The sequence below is a fragment of the Anastrepha obliqua genome, chromosome 4 (assembly GCF_027943255.1).
Source record: "Anastrepha obliqua isolate idAnaObli1 chromosome 4, idAnaObli1_1.0, whole genome shotgun sequence".
In the NCBI taxonomy this organism is placed as follows: Eukaryota; Metazoa; Arthropoda; class Insecta; order Diptera; family Tephritidae; genus Anastrepha; species Anastrepha obliqua.
Genome location: NC_072895.1, coordinates 113,906,701 through 113,926,478, shown reverse-complemented (window position 1 = coordinate 113,926,478; position 19,778 = coordinate 113,906,701). Strand labels below are relative to the sequence as shown.

Genomic DNA, 19,778 nt, shown 5'->3' with positions numbered 1-19,778 from the left:
ATCACCCACACTAACCCCCGAATACACCCAATTACAATAGACCAAATATGCAATAGCCAGGGATTTTTTATAATACTTACAAAAAAAAAAGAAAAAATATTGTTACAGTGGTAATTATTACATACATACATACTTGAAAATATGTATTTAAATATTTTTTATAAAGATTGATAATGTGTGACGTTTTTTTATTTCAAAATACAGTTTTTGAACAGTTGATTCACACGCAAGTGCCGTTAAAACAAAAACTATAAATATTAAAAATACACAATAGTCAATAATTTTATAACAAAAAGCAGTAAATGATAAAAAGAAAACTGATGTAAGCGAGCAAAGAGATGAGTGAGAAAGACAAAATCGCAATAGAAAGAGAGCAATTACGCTGATGTCGATAAAAAAAGAGTGTGAAATTTATTTGTAGAGAGGAAAAGTTAGCTATAAGATGAAAAAAATGACGAGAATATTAAAAAAAATTGTGAGGTAAAGAATTGAAAGGATTTCTAAAGGAATAGAAATAGAAACAGTTATCTTTCACTTGAGGGCGGCCTTTCTTTGAAATTAAAATTATTAACATTTTCTGTATACTAATCGAAGTATAAATATAGTGGAATACCCCGCCAAAGTGGTGCTCTGCTTGAGGCCCAAATACTGATTTTTTTTAGGAGAAAATGTGCAAATAGAGTGGAGTGGAAGGAAAGGAATTTTTGAATGAAGAAATACTTTTATTTAAGGTGTAGAAAAGAAGTAAGCAAAAGAGGCTTTAAATAATTCTCAAACGAGAAAATGTGCGCAAACAGTGAGGTACTTCAATCGATATTGAAAGAGCGATGTTAATTTGATGCATAAAAGAAGATTGGAAATGAGTTTTTATTTGAGGTGAAAAAAATAGAAATCGGCAGATTCGTATTTATAAATGCATGCGACGTGGCCGAATGGATTGTGCGTGACTGCAATTCGATAAGACCACCGTTGGACACCCCAGGCATGAAACACTAAGGTAGTTTTTTCTTATAGCTGACACTCCTCCGCAGACCATAGCGCAAGCCTCTGAGTGTATTTCTGCCAAGAAAATTCTCCTCATAAAAAACCATTTGTCGTTCGGAGACGACATAAAACTGCAAATCCCTTTATTTATGAAAAAAAAGACGCATACCACATATTGGAGGAGAAGCTCGGCCAAACACCTAACAACGGATATATGCGCCAATTATATATAATCGCATAATTGCGCCGAACAGGAGCAGGATTTGCGACAAAATGTCTACTACATTCGAGTCTACGCAATTAGAACGTTTTGGTTTTGCAACCAATCGAACAATTTTACTCTAACGACGAAGTAACAACAGTACTCGAGCAAAGCATGCAATAGTGGAAGCGGAGTTATCCAAAGTAGGAGTAATCCACTGAAGGCGCCGACGACACAAATTGCAAGGCAAATCCAAGCGCAGCTTTAACTAAACAATTGTTGTTGTGAGATGGACTTGTTGAAGCAAACTATTTTTGTTTTTTAATTACTTATTATTTGAAAATTCCACTATCGTGCGAAAGTATTTTGTTGAGTAAAGTATTCGTCGAAAACAAGGTAAATGACTAAAATGCTTAAAATGTGTTCGTTATTAAGAAGAAGGTCGAAAACCCTAGTTTAGAAGAGGAGACCAGCAGAGGCCACTGGGGGAAAAATGTGCTTGAAAATGGCGCACAAACACAGTAATATTCAGGCAGGGTCACTTTTTTTATATCTAAGCTCTCACTCAGTAACAGCTAAACTTTCTTACATCAATAAAAAGTAATGTTTTTAACTGCAGTACAATGATTTACATTTGTAATTGTAATTACAGCACTTACGTTTTTATATAACAGTATGCAAATCAGGTATATACAAATATATATGTAATATCTACATATATACATACACATACGCACTTTTACCACCACAAATCGAAATAGTTGAGATTTGGCATAAAACTGAACGATTTGGCTCATACACCCCCACACACATACACTTACAAACAACTTAGCTGTAGTTAAACGAAATTGCAGGGATTTTTTTCTTTTTTTAATTTTTACTCTTACTTTTAATATTGATGTTTTATTTTAATAAAAAAATAACATATAAAAAATATTTTATGTTTAATTTATTTGATTTTGGTAACCAGCTCCTCTTTTGGTTTCATTTATTCTTATGTAAAAATATGTAACTTTCGCATTTTATGCTTTTTACTAGTCTGGGGATTTTTTTTTTAAATTGATATGATAAAATTATTTACTGTAAAATTCTTATTAAGTAATTTAGTATACTTTATTTAGGTCTAAATATACATACAAAATGAATTGTAATTAAAAACTGAATAAAGCGCCAATAAAAAGAGGAATGAACTCTAAAAAAATTAATATATTGCAAAATTGAAATAAAAACTTTTTATTTTTGAACGAGAAGGCACATAATCCTTCGGACGACTAGATGAAAATATGAACATTATAATGTCCAGATTACATTGTGTTGTAGTACAAAAGAGACAATCGGGATGAAGTGCCGATTTTTGCTTGGTAAAGGGTGAGGGCGGGCGGTCGTCGTTGCCAAATGGGTTGGTGCGTGTTTCTTCTTATTCTTGATTGGCGCGATTTTGGTCACCAGTGTTTCTTTCCGTACGTTTCCAACCGGCGCCAGTTGGATACACCAAATGAAACCAAGTCCTTCTCCGTCTGATCTTTCCTCTGCTATCACCAGCTGGTACCGCATAGAATACTTCCAGAGCCAGAGTGCTTGTGTTCATTCAATCACCTCAATATTCTTCAACTGTCCTGCACTTTGACTTCGTAAACCAAAAAAGAACTTCAGGTATTCACATGGAGTGCGAATTTTATACAATGAGTCGATTGAGCACTGCTGCAAGTTTTACTTCCAAAGACAATAACCAGCAATGAATACATATATTTATTGAGCTGGATAGACTGGATACACTTCGACTCTCTACTCATCACAATACCTCATCGAAACCCAGTTAGTTCGGTAAGACGAAGGTGAAGTTGGGTTGGGCTGAGCGTATGCGCCTTTTCTTCCGGCTGAGAAGTAGGTGTGTGTTGAAGTTTCCTGGGACTGGTCCCAGAAACGACGGGAGTCAATGGACTATATCTCAATCCGAATCTCCGTGCATGAAACACTAAATGGTGGAAAACGTTTATTCGAATAGCGGTCGCTCCTCGGCAGGCAATGGCAAACCCCTGAGCATATTTTTGCCATGAAAAAGCTCCTCATAAAAAACCATTTGTCGTTCGGAGTCGACTTAGAACTGTAGGACCCTCCACGCACGCCACAAATAGGAAGAGGACCCCAGCGATTTACAAATGGAGGCATTTTCTATGCATTTGTTAATTGTTAATTAAGTTAGGATTATATTGTATATATCCCCTATAAATAATAATAATAAATATTGTATAATATTAAAATATTAATTCTATTTTGTCTGTTTATGAGAAATTGTTCAAATCGCATGCGCTTCTAACTAAATTTTTTGGTAGACAAATTTCTAGTAAACATCCAAAATACATTTTTTATGTACCAGCTCAACCTCCCTCCAATAAGTAATTTGATCTCCTTTTTATTTAATTTAAATTTATTAAAAAAAAGGGCGTGTAGCGTAGTACATATAACAGAAGTGAAACTTTCAAGGCAGACAAAGAAAGAGGGAGAGACCCGAGAGAGAATGAGAGAGAGCGAGAGAGAAAGAGAAAGAATATATATCTAAATAAGTTCACAACATTTGCAGAGAATACAAATAGACAAAATTTACAAAAAACGGAGAAGGGTCGACCGGTGTAGGTAAACGCCGGACACAAACCATGGCAACAACGCGCACTACACCGAGCGTTTATCACTCGCACAATCGCAGCGATTTCAGGACCGCAGCAACGGCACAAATTACCGCAAGACAATACCAATAAATCCGACGCCGGAATGGATAGCAATTTATAGTACGCACAAGCACTAGCCAGGAAACGGAAATTAGCGCCAAAAAATAGGCACCAAAAAAAAAAAACGCAAAAAAATGGGACCAAAAAACGCGCCAAACAGTAGGCACCAAAAATATATTTCCTACAAGTTTGCACCAACAAACAAGCGCCAAAAAGTAGGCAGTGTTATTTCTCACTAGAAATTAGCAACGACAAGGAAAAACTCAGGAAAAGTAGCCTCAAGTGTATCTAAGATATATATAAGGTATAGTTGGGCTTGTTCGAGCTTCAATCACAACCGCAGTGTTGCATATTTTGTGGACGTATCACGTTTGATGCAAAATTCTGGAAACATTATCAAAAGCATCACGATCGAAGTGTCAAAAATTCGGCAAATGTTGCGCGCGAATACAAATAAATCGGCATTAAACATTTTTTTTTTGCCGAACATCAGAAAAGTATTTATTAGTTGAGAAATTGCAACAGTGTTGCAAATTGCCGTCAGTGCAGCACTATTGCCGTTTTTATTACGTGCCTCGAACAAGCCCGCTCTCACTCTCCTTTTCCTCTACGTTACATCTTTTTTTCTCTTTTGCGGAACGAAAATGCCCAAAACGTTGCGAGGCCTTGAAATTTTACTCTCCATTCTCACTCGTCTATCGACGCCTAAGAAGTTTCACTTCAAAAAATTTTTTTAATTTGACAGCACTTTCCCTCCAACCAAATATTTTAACTAATTTGAATTTCTTTTATTTAATTTAAATTTATTTTAAAAAAAAGTACATTTGAAATGCGGAGTTATTTATTTTTTTCATTTTTAAAAAATTTAAATACACATAAAATGTTTAGAATAAAATACACATCGTACATATATTAAAAAAAGAAACCTTTATTTAAATTAGTGCTTAAGTTGAATTATAAAAAGAAAAATTATTTTTTTTTTATTAAAATAGTTGTACATTTTTAGCAAAACATATTTTATACAGATTATACATTTTGAAAATTTCGTTATCGTTTAAATTGCGTAAATCAACTTTCTTTTTGGAGTGTTAAAGATTAAAAAAGGAAATACAGAATACAGTCGAGACTCAACAACTCCAACTAAGACTTGGGGCACTGCGTCGCCAAATTCGAGTTGTCAAGTGAAAAAATACTTTAGTACACGAAAAATGTATGTAAATATCTTAATTTTTTTAATACAAATTCCTAAGCAAGTCAGAATTTTTTAGAATGAAATAAATTTTATTTAATATATTAAGTGAAAAAATTATATGTATATACGTACATATATGAAAAAAAGATCAATAATTGCTTGTAATGCACAATAAAGTGGTGATGATGGTGTAATCGTTTGGTTAAGCACGAAATCTCAGCTTCAAGTACACAAATTCCAACACGCAAAAATGCAAAAAAAAGTGTAGAAGTCTGCATGTCGACTATCTGCGAATGGTGCAACGGAAGCAGCATCCTTAAAAGTTAATGAACAGTCAGTTATGTAGACTTCCTCTACTACACAATAAGTATTTTTTTCGTTTTCATTTTAGAATATATCATAATTTGTTTAGTTTTAAATTAAATTAGTATAGTTTTTTACATGGTAGTTTTTCAGTTTCTCATTTATGTGATTATTAAGCTTGCAGTTGCTTCGCCGCGTACGCCTTCCATTTCGTTAATTATCTGCTATAGTACACCGCTGCAACTACTAAAACTACTATAAAACTTGTCAGTTCTTAAGCATTTTGAATGTATTCGTTTCCTGCTTTCGTACATAGCTCGTTCATGTTCCATTTTTAAATAAGGCAATTATTTTTTTTGTTTAATGTATTCGCACAATTTAATATGTTATTTATTTGAGATGTTGAAGGAAACTAAAACGCTGCAGGCGCAAATTAGGATTAGTGAAAAATCATGTTTCAAATTACATTCAATGATATTTAAGTTGAAAAGTATACAATTAAGGTTTGTGCGTTGTACGAGTATTAGCAATAATAGTTAATTTGTTCGAGTTTGACAATTGATTAAAATTCAAAGCATTGATAGATGTACAGTTATGTTACGTATACAACACGCATTTCAGCTTTTTTGCAACCAATGATTCGATCGTTTGAAAATTGCATATTACCGCGTAGATACATATTTTGTGTGCACATAAAAAGCTATTTTGCATTGCATAGTCTGAAATAGTTGGTCGGCATGAAATTTATGAAATGCAGTATTGCATATTGAAACTCATTTCATTCAACGTACCAATCACAAATCATTTTCAAACCTATGCCAATTTCGTATTCTCTCCAGCGCACGCATACAAATCGAAATGTTAAATTAAATTAGAATTACTATGGTGAAAACAGGAGCTGCGCTCTCGCCACTCAAATGAAGCTCCATATGCTAAATAAATTTTATTTGAATATATATATTTTTAATAAGCATTCTTAATTTTCTGCATAGTTTTCTGCTTATTGCCAATCCCTTAATCGGCCTTTCGTGGCTTGCGTTTGCGCACCTCGGCCGGACTAGTGCTGCTCGCATCCTTGTTATCGTTCTTAATACTCGTTTGTGTCGGTGCGCCGTCATCACCAGCCGTCTTCTTGGCATCCTTCTCACTCTCCGGCTCATCCGATTCGCTGGCGTTCGAATTTTTTTCACCCTCTGAAGTGCCATCCGCATCGTCTTCATCCTCAGCACCGCCATTCTCATTCTCATTGTCCTGCTCCTCGTCATCGTCCTCGTCGTCATCATCGTCATCGCCCTGTTCGTCGGCCAAATCGTTTTCATCTTCAATTTCGTCGGCAGCTAAGTCTTCTATGGCATCTGATCCAGCAGATTTCTCTTTGGATTCGGAGAAACTTTGGCGTTGCGATTTCTTTGGTGGATATAAAAAGTCAACAACACAAACGAGCAACAAACCCAAAGCAGCGCCCACGAAAATGGTGCCAATGGCGAATAGCGCATATGCTCCCCAGGTTGGAAGGCCGTATTTTTCTTGTAGATGTATATTGACGTCCTATCAAGTCGATAAATTACATAAGTTAAGGAATTATGTTGGTTATAATGATGCTTGGACATTAAGGCTGTCATACAGAATGATTCAATAAGTTGTTAAAAAACACATTTACTTGATGAGAACGAAAAAAAAAAACAAGTATAGGAAGGAAAAAATCGAAAATGTCCGGTTGTTGTATCTCTCTCTGTAACTATTCAAATAATTATATTTCACAAAAAAATAGTAAGATAAGATCTCGTACTCCAATGCACCTTTTTCTGGAATGAAGCGCTATAGCGGGGAGCAGTGTGAGACATCTTGGCCAACTGCAGCCAGAAGAAAGGCGCATACGCTCAATCCAACCCAACTCCATTCTGAGTTTAATAAAGGAATTGGGTCTGGATGAGGTACTGTGATGAGTAAAGGGCACAGAATACCATACGGTCGAAGATCAAACCTCGTAAAGAATCTAAGATCTCGTGGTTAACAAATTTATTTTGCGATTGTCTGGAAACTAATTCTGAATGAACAGGCGGTTAGTCGCTGTTCAATGATTTTAGAAGATGAAAAATCGAGGTTGAAAACTAAAAAATGTGGTTTTGGAAATATTACTGCAAAACCAAGTTCAAATAGAGACATTTTGAATTCTTTTCTTCCCGCAAAGATTTTCGCGTTTTGTATTTTGACGTTTGCCACTTTACTTGTTCAATCAATCCGCAAATCCATAAACCAAACTCACCTTCAGAGTGTGTGACAACTTGAAGAAATATGACAATATCGACATATGGATGGTGTCCGGTTTTTTCCAAGCTGAAATAGGTTCAATTTTTTGCCATTGCTTTTGCTTCAGGAACAACATTAAGGCATCGCCATCGCGGGAGCCCCGATATTGACGGAATTCGCCTGCTTTAACACTGCAATGCAAAAGAAAACAAATAGAAAATTGATCGCCTTAATGGTACTTCGCGTATGTAGCGCCGCCTGAACTCACTGATAGATTGTAGGTAGTGCAGTAACAAAGAAGCGCCCACTTAACGAAGGGGAGGTGGTAACATCGATTTTGGCCACATTCACACGTAGATCCGTGGCCGTTTTGGCGAAACGCTCCCAAGTAGGCGCGAGATTTTTACATGCGGGACACCATGGAGCGAAGCTAAAGTGAAATAAAAATAAATGTTTGTTTCAATTTAACATTTTATCAATTATAACAATCAATTTTAACCATGATAATTATCTAGTTTACGGCCCGAGTGCGAAAATTGTTCGAAAATAGTCGATATGGATACCAATCGACGCATTTTGGACCGAATATTAATATTCAAATTCTTTTTATCATTCAAAAGTTATAATAAAAGTATAAAGTTGTTGTTGTAGCAGTTCATCGAGCCCTGCCAGTCACTGATCGCCTTGGTCTAGAAAATATATTTCTGGGAATTTCGCTCCCTGAAAACTAAAATTTTAGGATGTCTAATCGGGTAAAGCGCTTAACAGATAAAATGGGATTGGTCGACTGCGCGCTTTTTAAGAAGTCCATCTCGCAACACCATACATTTTCAAGACAGTTCTAGGAACGAAGGACCTTAAAACTTTTTGAACGACTCTGTGATCGCTCAGAATATTTTTTGCAGCTACTATGATTTAAATAAATAAATCTTTAATATTTTCCTAGTTCATTTAATTTTTTATTTGACTGTACAGGATAATTCTGTTGTAATTTTGTTGTTTCTCATATTAGGGCACATGGATGTGTCTACTAAGTCAGACATTTCCCCTTTGAAATTAGAGGGGTGCCCAATCGTGTCGACAGTCACGTTGCAATTTCTTTTGTTTGTGATGATTGTTTTTGTTGTTTCATTTCAGCAGATCTGCATTATTGTCTGCTATTGGTTGCTTTAATACTGCTTGACGCAGGATGTCATTTTGCGCCATTGTGAAATTGTTTCTGCCTTCTTCGTTTAGTAAACACCAGATTTTTCACTGTTGTCTACTAACGCTGCGGATCTCAATGCAGACGACGCCATTTTATACTTCTTTATTAAGCCACCATCTTGAGAAAGCTCATAGAATCCTGTGAATGTTTTGTTTTCTGTTCTCTTCTGTCTTTTGCAAACACATTTGTCACTGTTGTCTACTAACGTTACGGATCTCTATGCAGGTGCATTTTATACTTATTTACAGCTTCCCTAAGGGGTGACTTACTCTTTTCTTCATAGGTAACTCAATTAGATTCTAACTTTCTGGAGGTGATGCGAAAGTTTTATTCATTCACCGTGCACACACCAATCCTTAATCACACTGAAATATTGCCTCACTGATATCGACGCTTGAATTGTTGGCCCAGAATTTCCCGATTTAATGAATTTTAGCACCAATTATAGGGCTATTTAAGCTCTGAGACGCTTTTTTTAGTTTGAATGGATACGATTGTCACGTTCGAGGTGATGGGAACGCCCATTTGGATTTTGGTGTCCTGGTTATATTGTACACCCATAGGTAGGTAGGTTAGATGGCAAGAGTACCCCAGCTAGACTTCAAGTAGCACTTACGTGCCATTTTGATACCATAATGTGGACCACTACCTGTGATTGTACACCCATTATTATATATGTATAAATTTAGTATCTTTATATGCATGTATAAAAACGAATTAATAGATTTACTTTTTTTTAATGACAGAATGAACACAAGACCTGATTTATATATCTAACATGAATTTCACCGTCAAATTTATATTTACATAAATCTCGCGCCTAATATTGTAGACACCTTATAAATAAAATAAACAAGCGGAAGACTACGTAATAGAAAGATGTACAAAAAACAACACCCTTCTTTCGGAACAGTTTTTTGTTAGATAATAACTATTGAACGGTTTAAAAGAATATATTAATATTTGGAGCAAAACGTGTCGATTGGTACCCATACCGACTATTTTTTACCACTTTTCGCACACGGGCCACAAACTAAATAATTACCATAATTATTAGCAACTGCAGCCGACATACATACATATGTACATATGAAAGCAACCCCGCAAATCAATTTACAAATGAATCACAATCTGGCAAAAAATACAACAAAGATACACATCAAGTTTGTACAAAAAAATGTATGCGCATGATAGGATTGAAGTAGTAGTGACGTGGTAATTAAATATAATAATAATAATAATGAATTATATATGGAATTCTAGACACTAGACACCGGCGGTTAGACGTCTAAATGTCAGGCTACATTCAGGCATTGCATTTTCTGCCGGCTGCAAACTATTGAATGTAACCTATAAGTTGTGTGTGTGTATGTAAAAGCACGCACATTTGTATTATATGTGTGCATGCAGGTACATACATATGTACGTAGCATTCATTTCCGACATCTGCTACCCTGACTGCGTGCACTCACTCCAGCTTGTAAAACATCAATACCAGATGTATTATAATGCAGGAGGTCAATGCATCTTTATATACAACATCATTTGGTAGGCAACTTACAATTCCACCATCCATTCCCCATGAAGCATTAACTGCCAATTGTCTTCATTTAACTCTATCAATGGAGTTGTTGTTTGCCCGAAGGAATCTTCTTCTATGGTCAATTCATCCACATGTGCCTTCAATGTGCTGAATGCGGTGAATGTTGACATAATAACCAAATAAACTGCAAATAAATTTATACAACTCCGTGCCAGCTTTGGCTTGGAACGTGTACGTAACTCCATTATGGCTCTTCTTGCGTTTGGCTATCTACTTTTTCTTTCTTCCTTTACTCGTATGTTATCCACCTTTGTTTGCACACAATCTATAAATTATTGTTCACTATGAAATATTTATACTTCTAATTCAATTCTTATTTTCATTGACTTATTCATGCAAATAGAAAATTTTGACTTAACTTCAGCAATTAATAAAAAAAAAACGTTGTGAAAAAATTTCGTCTGCATGAAGCAGAAAAAATGACGAATGTGTGGGTTTCTACCGTTTTTGTTTCTTTGGGTATTTCGTGTGGAATTCCAACACAGCGTCGCAATGACCCGATTTACACGAGGAGACATCTGGAAGGGAGACACTGGAAATTCTCTTTTGATGTTTCATTCGCGTTCACACGGGTAAAAATGTTTCCGCGACATTTTGACATTTAATGCTTTGGCATCGTCTGGTTCGGATGTATTCTCGCACGCGCTTGCATGTAAAGCAGAGAGCGTTCGACAACAGTTTCTTAAATATATGAATGAAAAATGCAAACTGGTTAAATAATAAATAATTTGTTGTTTTTTTTATTGAAATATATTTATAAATTCTTATACTTGAATAAAAAAAATTAAATTAAAAATACTTAATATGTAAATAATTAACTTAAAATTAACTTGAGTATCTAGAAATGCAGTGAAAAATTAGAAATCAACATAAACATGTCCCATAACTATTTTAAATTATACCTACTTTACTAGCAAAAATAATCGTGCATTTCCCAAGCAGCGTTCGGATGTTTGTCATCGTTGTTATCTTCCGTTTGATTGAAAACCAACACGTAACTTAGAACATTCTTCCACAAAAGGAGAAAACGAATGAAGCAACTGTCAAAAATTGCTTAAGATAAGAAATACGAATAAGAAGAGCAAAGCGTGTCGCCGAGTACGGGAGACAAAATCCCTTCTCTCTTCCCCGACCGTCCTTCACCACCGAACAAAATGTTTCCCTTCCAGATGTCTCCTCGTGTAAATCGGGTCAATGGGAACTGGGATACACCCCATTTACACACGGAGACATCTGGAAGGGAGACACTGGAATTTCTCTTTTCATGTCTCATTCGCGGACACACGGGCAAAATTGTTTTCGGCAACATTTTGACATTTATATTAATACTTTAGCATCGTCTGGTTCGGATGTATTCTAGCACGCGCTTACATGTAAAGCAGAGAGCGTTCGACAACAGTTTCTTAAATATATGAATGAAAAATGCAAACTGGTTAAATAATAAATAATTTGTTGTTTTTTTTATTGAAATATATTTATAAATTCTTATACTTGAATAAAAAAAATTAAATTAAAAATACTTCATACATAAATAATTAACTTAAAATTAACTTGAGTATCTAGAAATGCGGGTAAAATTAGAATTCAACATAAAAATGCCCCATTATATATTTTAAATTATACCTACTTTACTAGCAAAAATAATCCTGCATTTCCCAAGCAGTGTTCGGATGTTTGTCATCTTTGTTATCTTCCGTTTGCTTGAAAACCAACACATAACTCAGAACCTTCTCCCACAGAAGAAGAAAACAAATGAAGCAACTGTCAAAAATTGCTTTAAGATTGGAAATACGAATAAGAAGCACAAAGCGTGTCGCCAGTACAGGAGACAAATTCCCTTCCCTCTTCCGCGGCCGTCCTTCACCCCCGAACAAAATGTTTCCCTTCCAGTGGAGACATCGTGTAAATGGGGTGATAGTTGCATGCCGATAATTGTTCGATAAAAAGTAGTTGATTATATAAAATCGATAACTATAATAATAATTAAATTATTATATTGTTTTCATATGATATATATGGCAGTGTAGTTGTTTTTGTAGTTATTCAATGGCTGCATTTCTTTGTCAACTCCAAATGTTTGAAATAAACAGATCGTATTACTTACACGTTAGAACGTCCCGGATAAAATGTTATCTGATATTCCTAACGCTTTATTTTCATTCTTCCTAGGATCTGGAAAAATTAACAATCTTATTAGCTGGATCTAAAGGAACGTGTTTGTAAACAAATAATAAATTTGTATTCTTTCACATTTCTATTTCTATTCTGGATAAATCGTGATTTATTCTCTTAATTCTAGACTGAATCCGGAATAAACAAATAACACAAAAGTTCTCAGGCGGACAAAAATGTATTGAAAAATATTTCATTTTGCTTCGTTGAACTTGGAAATCATTTATCAAATAAGGAATCATTTATCAAATAAAATAACCTTTTTCTCAATATCTGGTGAATAATGTTTTTAATGTTGAATAATGATGGGGTTGGCTAACCGTATGAAAGCTTGAAATAACAATTTCGTTTTCAAAATGGTTCAACAAGACAACTTCACTCAGTAATACTCCACCTAAATATTAATGTTGCAAAAGAGACTATCGTGAATGGGCCCTAGGAAAATTTCAGCTATATGAGTCAAAATGGGACAAACACAAATAAATCGAAACAGAATTGAGCAACTAACAGCAAAGGCGCATTCATTAAAGGTGGTGGCACTAGACCAACAACGTTTTGTACGTTTGATTGTCAAAGCAAAGTAGTGGGAAAGTACAAAACAAAAAATGAATTTAAGACGAAGGCCCTGGCAGCCAGCGCTTAGTACTTACGTGTGACAGTTATTTATAATTGTTACTCTTGTAAAAAAAAAAAAAACAAAAAAAAAATGAATTCGCCTTGTTTTATTCTGGACTGACAGCCACATGAACGCGGTGAAAGAAAAAAACAAAAACAAATCAGCCGATTTACCGATACCACCTTTAATAGATTCGCCCGACCAACAGTCAAAATGGGGCAAACACAAATAAAACGAAACAAAATTAAATAACTAACCAAGGCATATTGATATAAGATGCTTTTACTAGAACACCTAACATAATTTTTTGTGGTGGTGTGAATTCGTTTGTTTGCTTACATTCTGATTGAAATGTTGACATTCAAACCACCAAATTGAAAAACCAAAACAGATGACATGTAAATATTGTAGCTGTCTAGTGACCTTGTGTAGAGTCGCCTTGCATCTACTAAATGTATGTGAATTTTATTTATGTACTAGTGCTATCACCTCAAGGATGTTATGTTGAAAGTAGTGAACACCGTACGCAGTCCCTTACCGTGCACAAAAACTCACCCCCGAGAACAACGGCGTTCCTTTAATTACATATTTACACAATACATCGGTCTATGTGTGTATGTGTTTGGTTGTATCTACACAATGTTGCCATTGATATTTTTGCTTACACACTTTTTCACACATCCGCGTTATCAGTTACAATTTTTCATTGTTTAATAAACCAAAGCCAAAAACCAACAAATGCAAATAGTTCATTTATCTATAATCAACAATCTTCTTAAGTTATTTTAATAAAAATTATAATTTTTCTAAGCTTATTTTGTAAATGATTTCGAAATATACTGCTTGGCAACACTGTGTGGTGAGAAAGCAATCGGCTGAGTCGGTATTACGGGATTTTTTAAAAATCGTGAAATAAAATCTACGATACTACGATACGGAAGGAAGGAATTTTTCATTTACATGGGGTTCTCATTAGTTTGATCGTAACAGCTGACAGGGGACTGCGTTTACGTCGTTCACTGTTTTCAGCATTAGAATTCATCGTCGCGCCTTTCGGATTCGCTCTATCATCAGAGCCCATGAATATACGAATTAAAGGAAGAGGAATTACATGTTTGTAAAGAGGAAGAGCAAGCGAAAGCAATAGAAACTACGAAACACAAGAAATTGTATATAAAAATGCATAAAAACGCAAACAAACTGCATTTGGATGTATTTTTTAAATTTCTGTACGTTCAAAATTCAACACGTGGCACTTTGTTTTGATTAGATTGTTTAGTTTAAATCTCACATATCACAATACTACCAAGCCATTCACTGTATTTTCATAAACATGTATTTTCTCTTCCTTTTGTTTGTTTTGTTTGATGTCAGATTTGTCAAAATCGTGAAAAATAAAGCAACTGTTTTGGGAAGGCGCCACCTATATTATTCAATTCGCATTGCTATAACCTGGTATGGGTTTGCCCGAGATTTTGCAAGAGACGCCTTAACTGAAATTTGAATGCCAAAGTCTCATTTATGAGAGAACCCGATTTTTTTTCGTGATTTTGATAAGCACCAAATAATAAAAAACAAGCAAAAAAAAAAAAAAAGATTCAGCACATGTTTGTAAAAATTCAGTGCTTAGTGTAGTTTGGTAATATTGTGATTTACATATGATATTTAAACTAAACAAATTAATGAAAGCGAAGTGCCGCGAGTTAAGTTGTGAAAGCACAAATTATAAAAATACCTCCAAATGCGGGTTTTCTACATTTTTAAGCGGAAGACTCCACACCAAGAATGTGTGTGCGTGCGTATAATTTCTTGCTTTCACCTACTCATCCTGTTCACAAACAAGCAATTTCCCTTCCTTTTGTGTGTATATTCTCGCAGCTTGACGTCACTATTGGCCTCTGGTCCGGTCAAGCATTGTTTGACAAGAACTTTATATGTGTGCGTGTCGGGTGCTTGACGCTAATATCTAAAATTTTTGATTTTTACCGACAACAAGTATGTGTGACACGACGCCACCCGACTGCACTAACACATACAAAGCGCAGTCAAGATGCTGTATCGTCACCAGAGGCCATATGAATTCGGAAGGCACAATCTCTTATTCTATCATTCTGGGGTTTCGCCATTCTAGAGTTCAAAAGCAAAAACAAAATACGTTGCTGTTATTGTTTTTCTTCTACCGCTGCTATCTGTTATGTGCCTTGATACAAAGCGCTTTCGTAATTCGGGGAATCCACCGACGCTGCTGCATTAAACCGTAATGCATAAAGAAGTGTAAATAAAAACAGCAAACGCAGTAGTTGTCATTGCTAAAACGAACTTTGAAGTGAATAAACGGTTTTTTTACGTAATTGTACGCTTTGTATGTGCTACTATTTTTATTATTGTTTCGGATTTAAGATTTGAGAAAGCATCAAGTGATAATTTTACAATGAGTGGACAAAAGGGACAAAGTGTGACAAATAATGAAAAAAATTTAAAACCTCATAAAGCTGAAGAATGGGGTAAGCGAGAAATGTTTAGAATAAAGTGCTGAACAAACTCAAAGTGGCGTATTACGTGGACTGATACGATTATGTACTGGCAATGATAAATTTAATATGTGAATTTTTTTGTTTTTGTTTTCAGAAATCGAATTGATCGGCAAGTTTCTGTTTGAAGAGTTCCAGAATTTGGTCTTTGGTTGGCGCACCGACTGGTTGGTGCGTAAACATATTTTACGAGCGAAGTTTACAAAATATCTCCAAACTGAAGGAAATGAAACTCGTCGCCGATTTTTGGAGACAAACGGTACATGCGATGTAAGTTTCCAAGCATTTATACAAAGCATGCACAAAAAATATATCATGCGCGATTTATTGTCCTGTCACACATCCATACATACTTATATGCGCTATATAAACTGAATACTGAAACGCAAGTTGGCTGCAACACAAAGACTATTTAAAACGTGATAAGAGGGCTTTCAGTTCGTGTTTCGATTGTTTTTATATGCAACTGCGGTGTTTGCAATTTCTTTTACCATTCATCCATATCTTTTGTATTTTGTATACCTATGATTTATAGATTTTTTACAGGTAGATTTATTAACAATTTTAGCTGATCTTTCGGAATAAGCAATAATATCTATGTATATGCAGTCTGATTATCTTATCGATTCTACTGGTGCGAATCGATCACGATTTGGTGTTTGTAGGAATTTTATTGCAAAATGTCATTCTATTTCAATATCAGCTGTTCAGAGTTATGGCATGACTAATCGACACCTGCTGTAATGTTGTGGCTATTCCGTTATGTTTACGGCATCACTCCACAACGTGCTTGAAGTTACATGCTAAATTGATTTTTTTAAATTAATTTGTATCAAAAATCTAAAACTTCACTTCTAGGACAACTGGCTGATTTTACAGTGGCCTTTTAGGTTAGGTAAGGTTGAAGCGGTTGTCCTGTGGGACACATTCAGGCTTATAGTAGCCTATTGTGATGCCGCGTGGGGAGCTTGTCCCTATCTCACCTAAAAGCAGTGTGTGCTTTTCAGAAATTTTGGAATATTTCTGATTTCTGCAGAACTGAGATCTTTCAACTCATTAAAAAATTTTCCACCTAGAATAGTAAACCTACGTTTCGATAGAGCAGGACAATGGCACAGAGATTGTCTCTTCCTCCTCTTCATCTAGACAACTGCTACAGAAGTCATGTGTTTGCACACCCAGCCTATGGACGTGTCGACCCATTAGGCAGTGCACGGTTATGACTAAAATCATTGTGCTAAGACTATGCTTATTTTGGCTTAGCAGAGATTCTATGCGTTTAGCATTAAGAGCCGGCCACACAGTTGTCGGGCGATTCTCCATGTGGTTTCATTACTCCATCATCTTTCGTTCGCAGTTGTTACGATTTATGTTGGTAAGGAATGCCTATGTCATTGTCCATGTACTCATCAGTCTTGGTGCCAAGTCTCGCTAGTTCATCGGCGATGTCGCGATGGCCAGGAACTCATGTTACCTTTAGGTGAAATGACTCGGTCATCTCGTTAAGACATATGCGGCATTTCATGGCTACCTTGGAGGTTGTCGACTGCTTTGTGAGGGATTTTATCGCCGTTTGGCTATCAGTGAAAATGGAGACATCATTTCTGGATATCGCATCACACTGTACCAGTGTCGCGGCGGCTTTCATTGTTGCCATCAGTTCAGCCTGAAAGACACTACTGTAGTCGGGGAGCCGAACATTGAAGGAGATCACCAGATATTCGGAGTATACAACTCTGCTCACCAGCCCTCGAGCTTTGAGCCATCTGTGTATACATCGTTCTTACATGGTTCCGTTCCCACTCTTCTCTTGAAGAGAGAATGACAGGTATAGGCGTGAGTGCATAGTCCAGCAGTCCGGGAAGCCTCAAATTGCCAGCCAGGATTTTACCGTGACCGTAATCCGTGTTTGATCATTTACTTAGACTGTTCAGCCTTATTGCCGCCTGCGTGCGATATATCTTGTCTACAGATCTACCGGAATGGAAGTTTAATGTCGCATATAATGCTTTCGGTGGTGTGATTGACATAGCACCGGTTATAAGAACAGATGATAGTCTTTGAACCTTATCAAGTTTATTGGCGATCACACCCTTATCAAGGGCATTCCACCATATGAGTACATATTACGCCTTTTAGCTTCATTCCAAATTCAAAATACCGTTTTTTAGGGAAATGCTTCAATGACTGGATAAGTTTTTGAATTTATTTTAATTGTAACATTTTCACGTTCTTTGCCCAAAGAGACTTCAACCATTTCGTTTATTTATAGCATTTTGCTGAAGTCTGTACTATACATACTTTTAGTAACACGAAACTATTATTTACATACACACATAACCTATACAACAACTCACTATAAATTGTGAAGTTATGGCTTTGGTTTACTCACTGATGCATGAATGTATACAAATATGAATATACATATGTACATAGTTATGAAATGTTGATATGCATAAGTGTTGATAAGTAGGTAGTATGTACGTTTTTCAGCAAGAAATTGAACTGGTTGCTTGCTGTTGTTATGTTATAAGAGACGCCTACTCCCAATCTTTCGAAATCCAACGTACTTTGCATTTGCTTCTTCGGCGGTCGCGTGACTTGGGCAGAAGACATCAACAGCAACGAAGTGACATTAACGGATATTATGTGGATTTTGTTGTATATCACCAACACAAGCTCAGTATTTTCGTAAATAAACCCGCGCTGTCAATCGATTAGGTGATTCCTTCAAAATCGCTGAGAGTCGGTTAATGGTTAGATGTTGGGCATAGCTCTGCCTTGTATACATCGTGCTATTATTCTTCTAGGCTTATGAAAGAAAGGGCGCGCTAAATATGCGTTTTATTTATGTACAATTTTTTTTCGCCGTGTGCATTCTTGCAAAATCCGTTAGTGTCCTTAAGGGGTAACACCACTGTAGAAATTTCAAAAAATTGATTTTTTTTTATAAGCTTAAAAAATTCTTTGAACCTTTTAAAATACAGAACAAAAAGTTTCATACGTTACCGAAGTCTATTTTATAAATATTTTAAGCTTTTAACCAAGCGTTAGTGACTGCTACCTAACGACTTCTCCAAATTTCCAAACTTTAAACGCGTTTTTCTCAAAACACGTTTTCTGAAGTTGGCACGCAGCATAACTCAAACAATTTTAAATATTTTGAATCAGGTTTTTCACTACGTCTGTATAATAACCTTCTTAAGAGAAGAGCGTAGGGGATTTTCGATAGATTAATTTAAACGATTGTTATAATTATTTAAGTGCCGTTTTTTTAGTCCAAAATAGAGTTTTTTCCTTCAAATGCTTGCTAATTCCACAAAAATAAATATTTTTTAAATCCCCTACGTGTTTCTCTAGCTATTCTTATCTAGATTAAGAAACAAAATGTTTCTTTGTTCCAGATTAAAATTTGCACCCTCTGTGCTGCGTGCCGCGGAGCTCCTTCAAGAGAAACCACATTACAAAAATGTCTCCAATGCCGCCATTTTGTACAATTTCTCGATCAAACTTTGTAGTTTTGTATTTTAGTATATAAGTAATAACTTCCCAAATCAGAGTGATTGTTTCCCCTTTCCTTCTATAGAAAAAAATTCTTTAAAAATCGTGTTTATTTTACGCGTGTACAGTGGTGTTACCCCTTAACTCTGACTCCGATTCGTTTGGGTATACATTTGAGTGAAGCGTAGATTATAATAATATTTTCATAAAACTTAACAAAATCTCCAAATTAAAATAGATTTCTCCGAATTTCGCGCTCTTTTGTGTTGGGGTTTTGCTTTCTTTTACGAATTACAACGAAACGTCGCCAAATTCGCCAGTTACCTCAAATCATTTGCCAATTTACTGTATTCGGACTATCACAGACAGTGACGAAGACCGTGAGAGAATTGTGGATTTGCAAAACTGTTCCGTGTAAACAGCAGGTAGAAATAATTTGTCTTTATAACTGTGCGGACTTTTTTCTATTGTTTGACAGGTAATAAGTATTT

The 19,778-nt window shown here is 35.6% G+C and overlaps 2 protein-coding genes across 3 annotated transcripts in view; one reads left to right on the top strand and one right to left on the bottom strand.

Annotated features, from left to right (window-relative positions):
- Positions 1-4,820: 4,820 nt before the first annotated feature.
- Positions 4,821-10,905, bottom strand: LOC129244529 (thioredoxin-related transmembrane protein 1). The gene is made up of 4 exons (XM_054882206.1): positions 10,426-10,905; positions 7,926-8,087; positions 7,674-7,848; positions 4,821-6,955 (listed from the first exon to the last, which is right to left on the bottom strand). Exons 1-4 carry the CDS (start codon positions 10,650-10,652, stop codon positions 6,422-6,424), a joined length of 1,098 nt encoding a protein of 365 aa, XP_054738181.1. The 5' UTR covers positions 10,653-10,905; the 3' UTR covers positions 4,821-6,421.
- Positions 10,906-14,875: 3,970 nt separating this feature from the next.
- The window catches only part of LOC129245675 (uncharacterized), a 48,056-nt gene continuing 43,153 nt past the window's right edge, over positions 14,876-19,778 (top strand). Inside the window, exons 1-3 of one of the 2 annotated variants that reach the window (XM_054883996.1) lie at positions 14,876-15,050; positions 15,387-15,759; positions 15,884-16,056. In XM_054883996.1, the coding sequence (XP_054739971.1) occupies positions 15,687-15,759; positions 15,884-16,056 (246 nt within the window). In that variant the 5' untranslated portion in view covers positions 14,876-15,050; positions 15,387-15,686. Of the gene's footprint in view, positions 15,051-15,380; positions 15,760-15,883; positions 16,057-19,778 lie in introns of those variants that run through there. The other variant, XM_054883997.1, reaches the window with a different exon arrangement.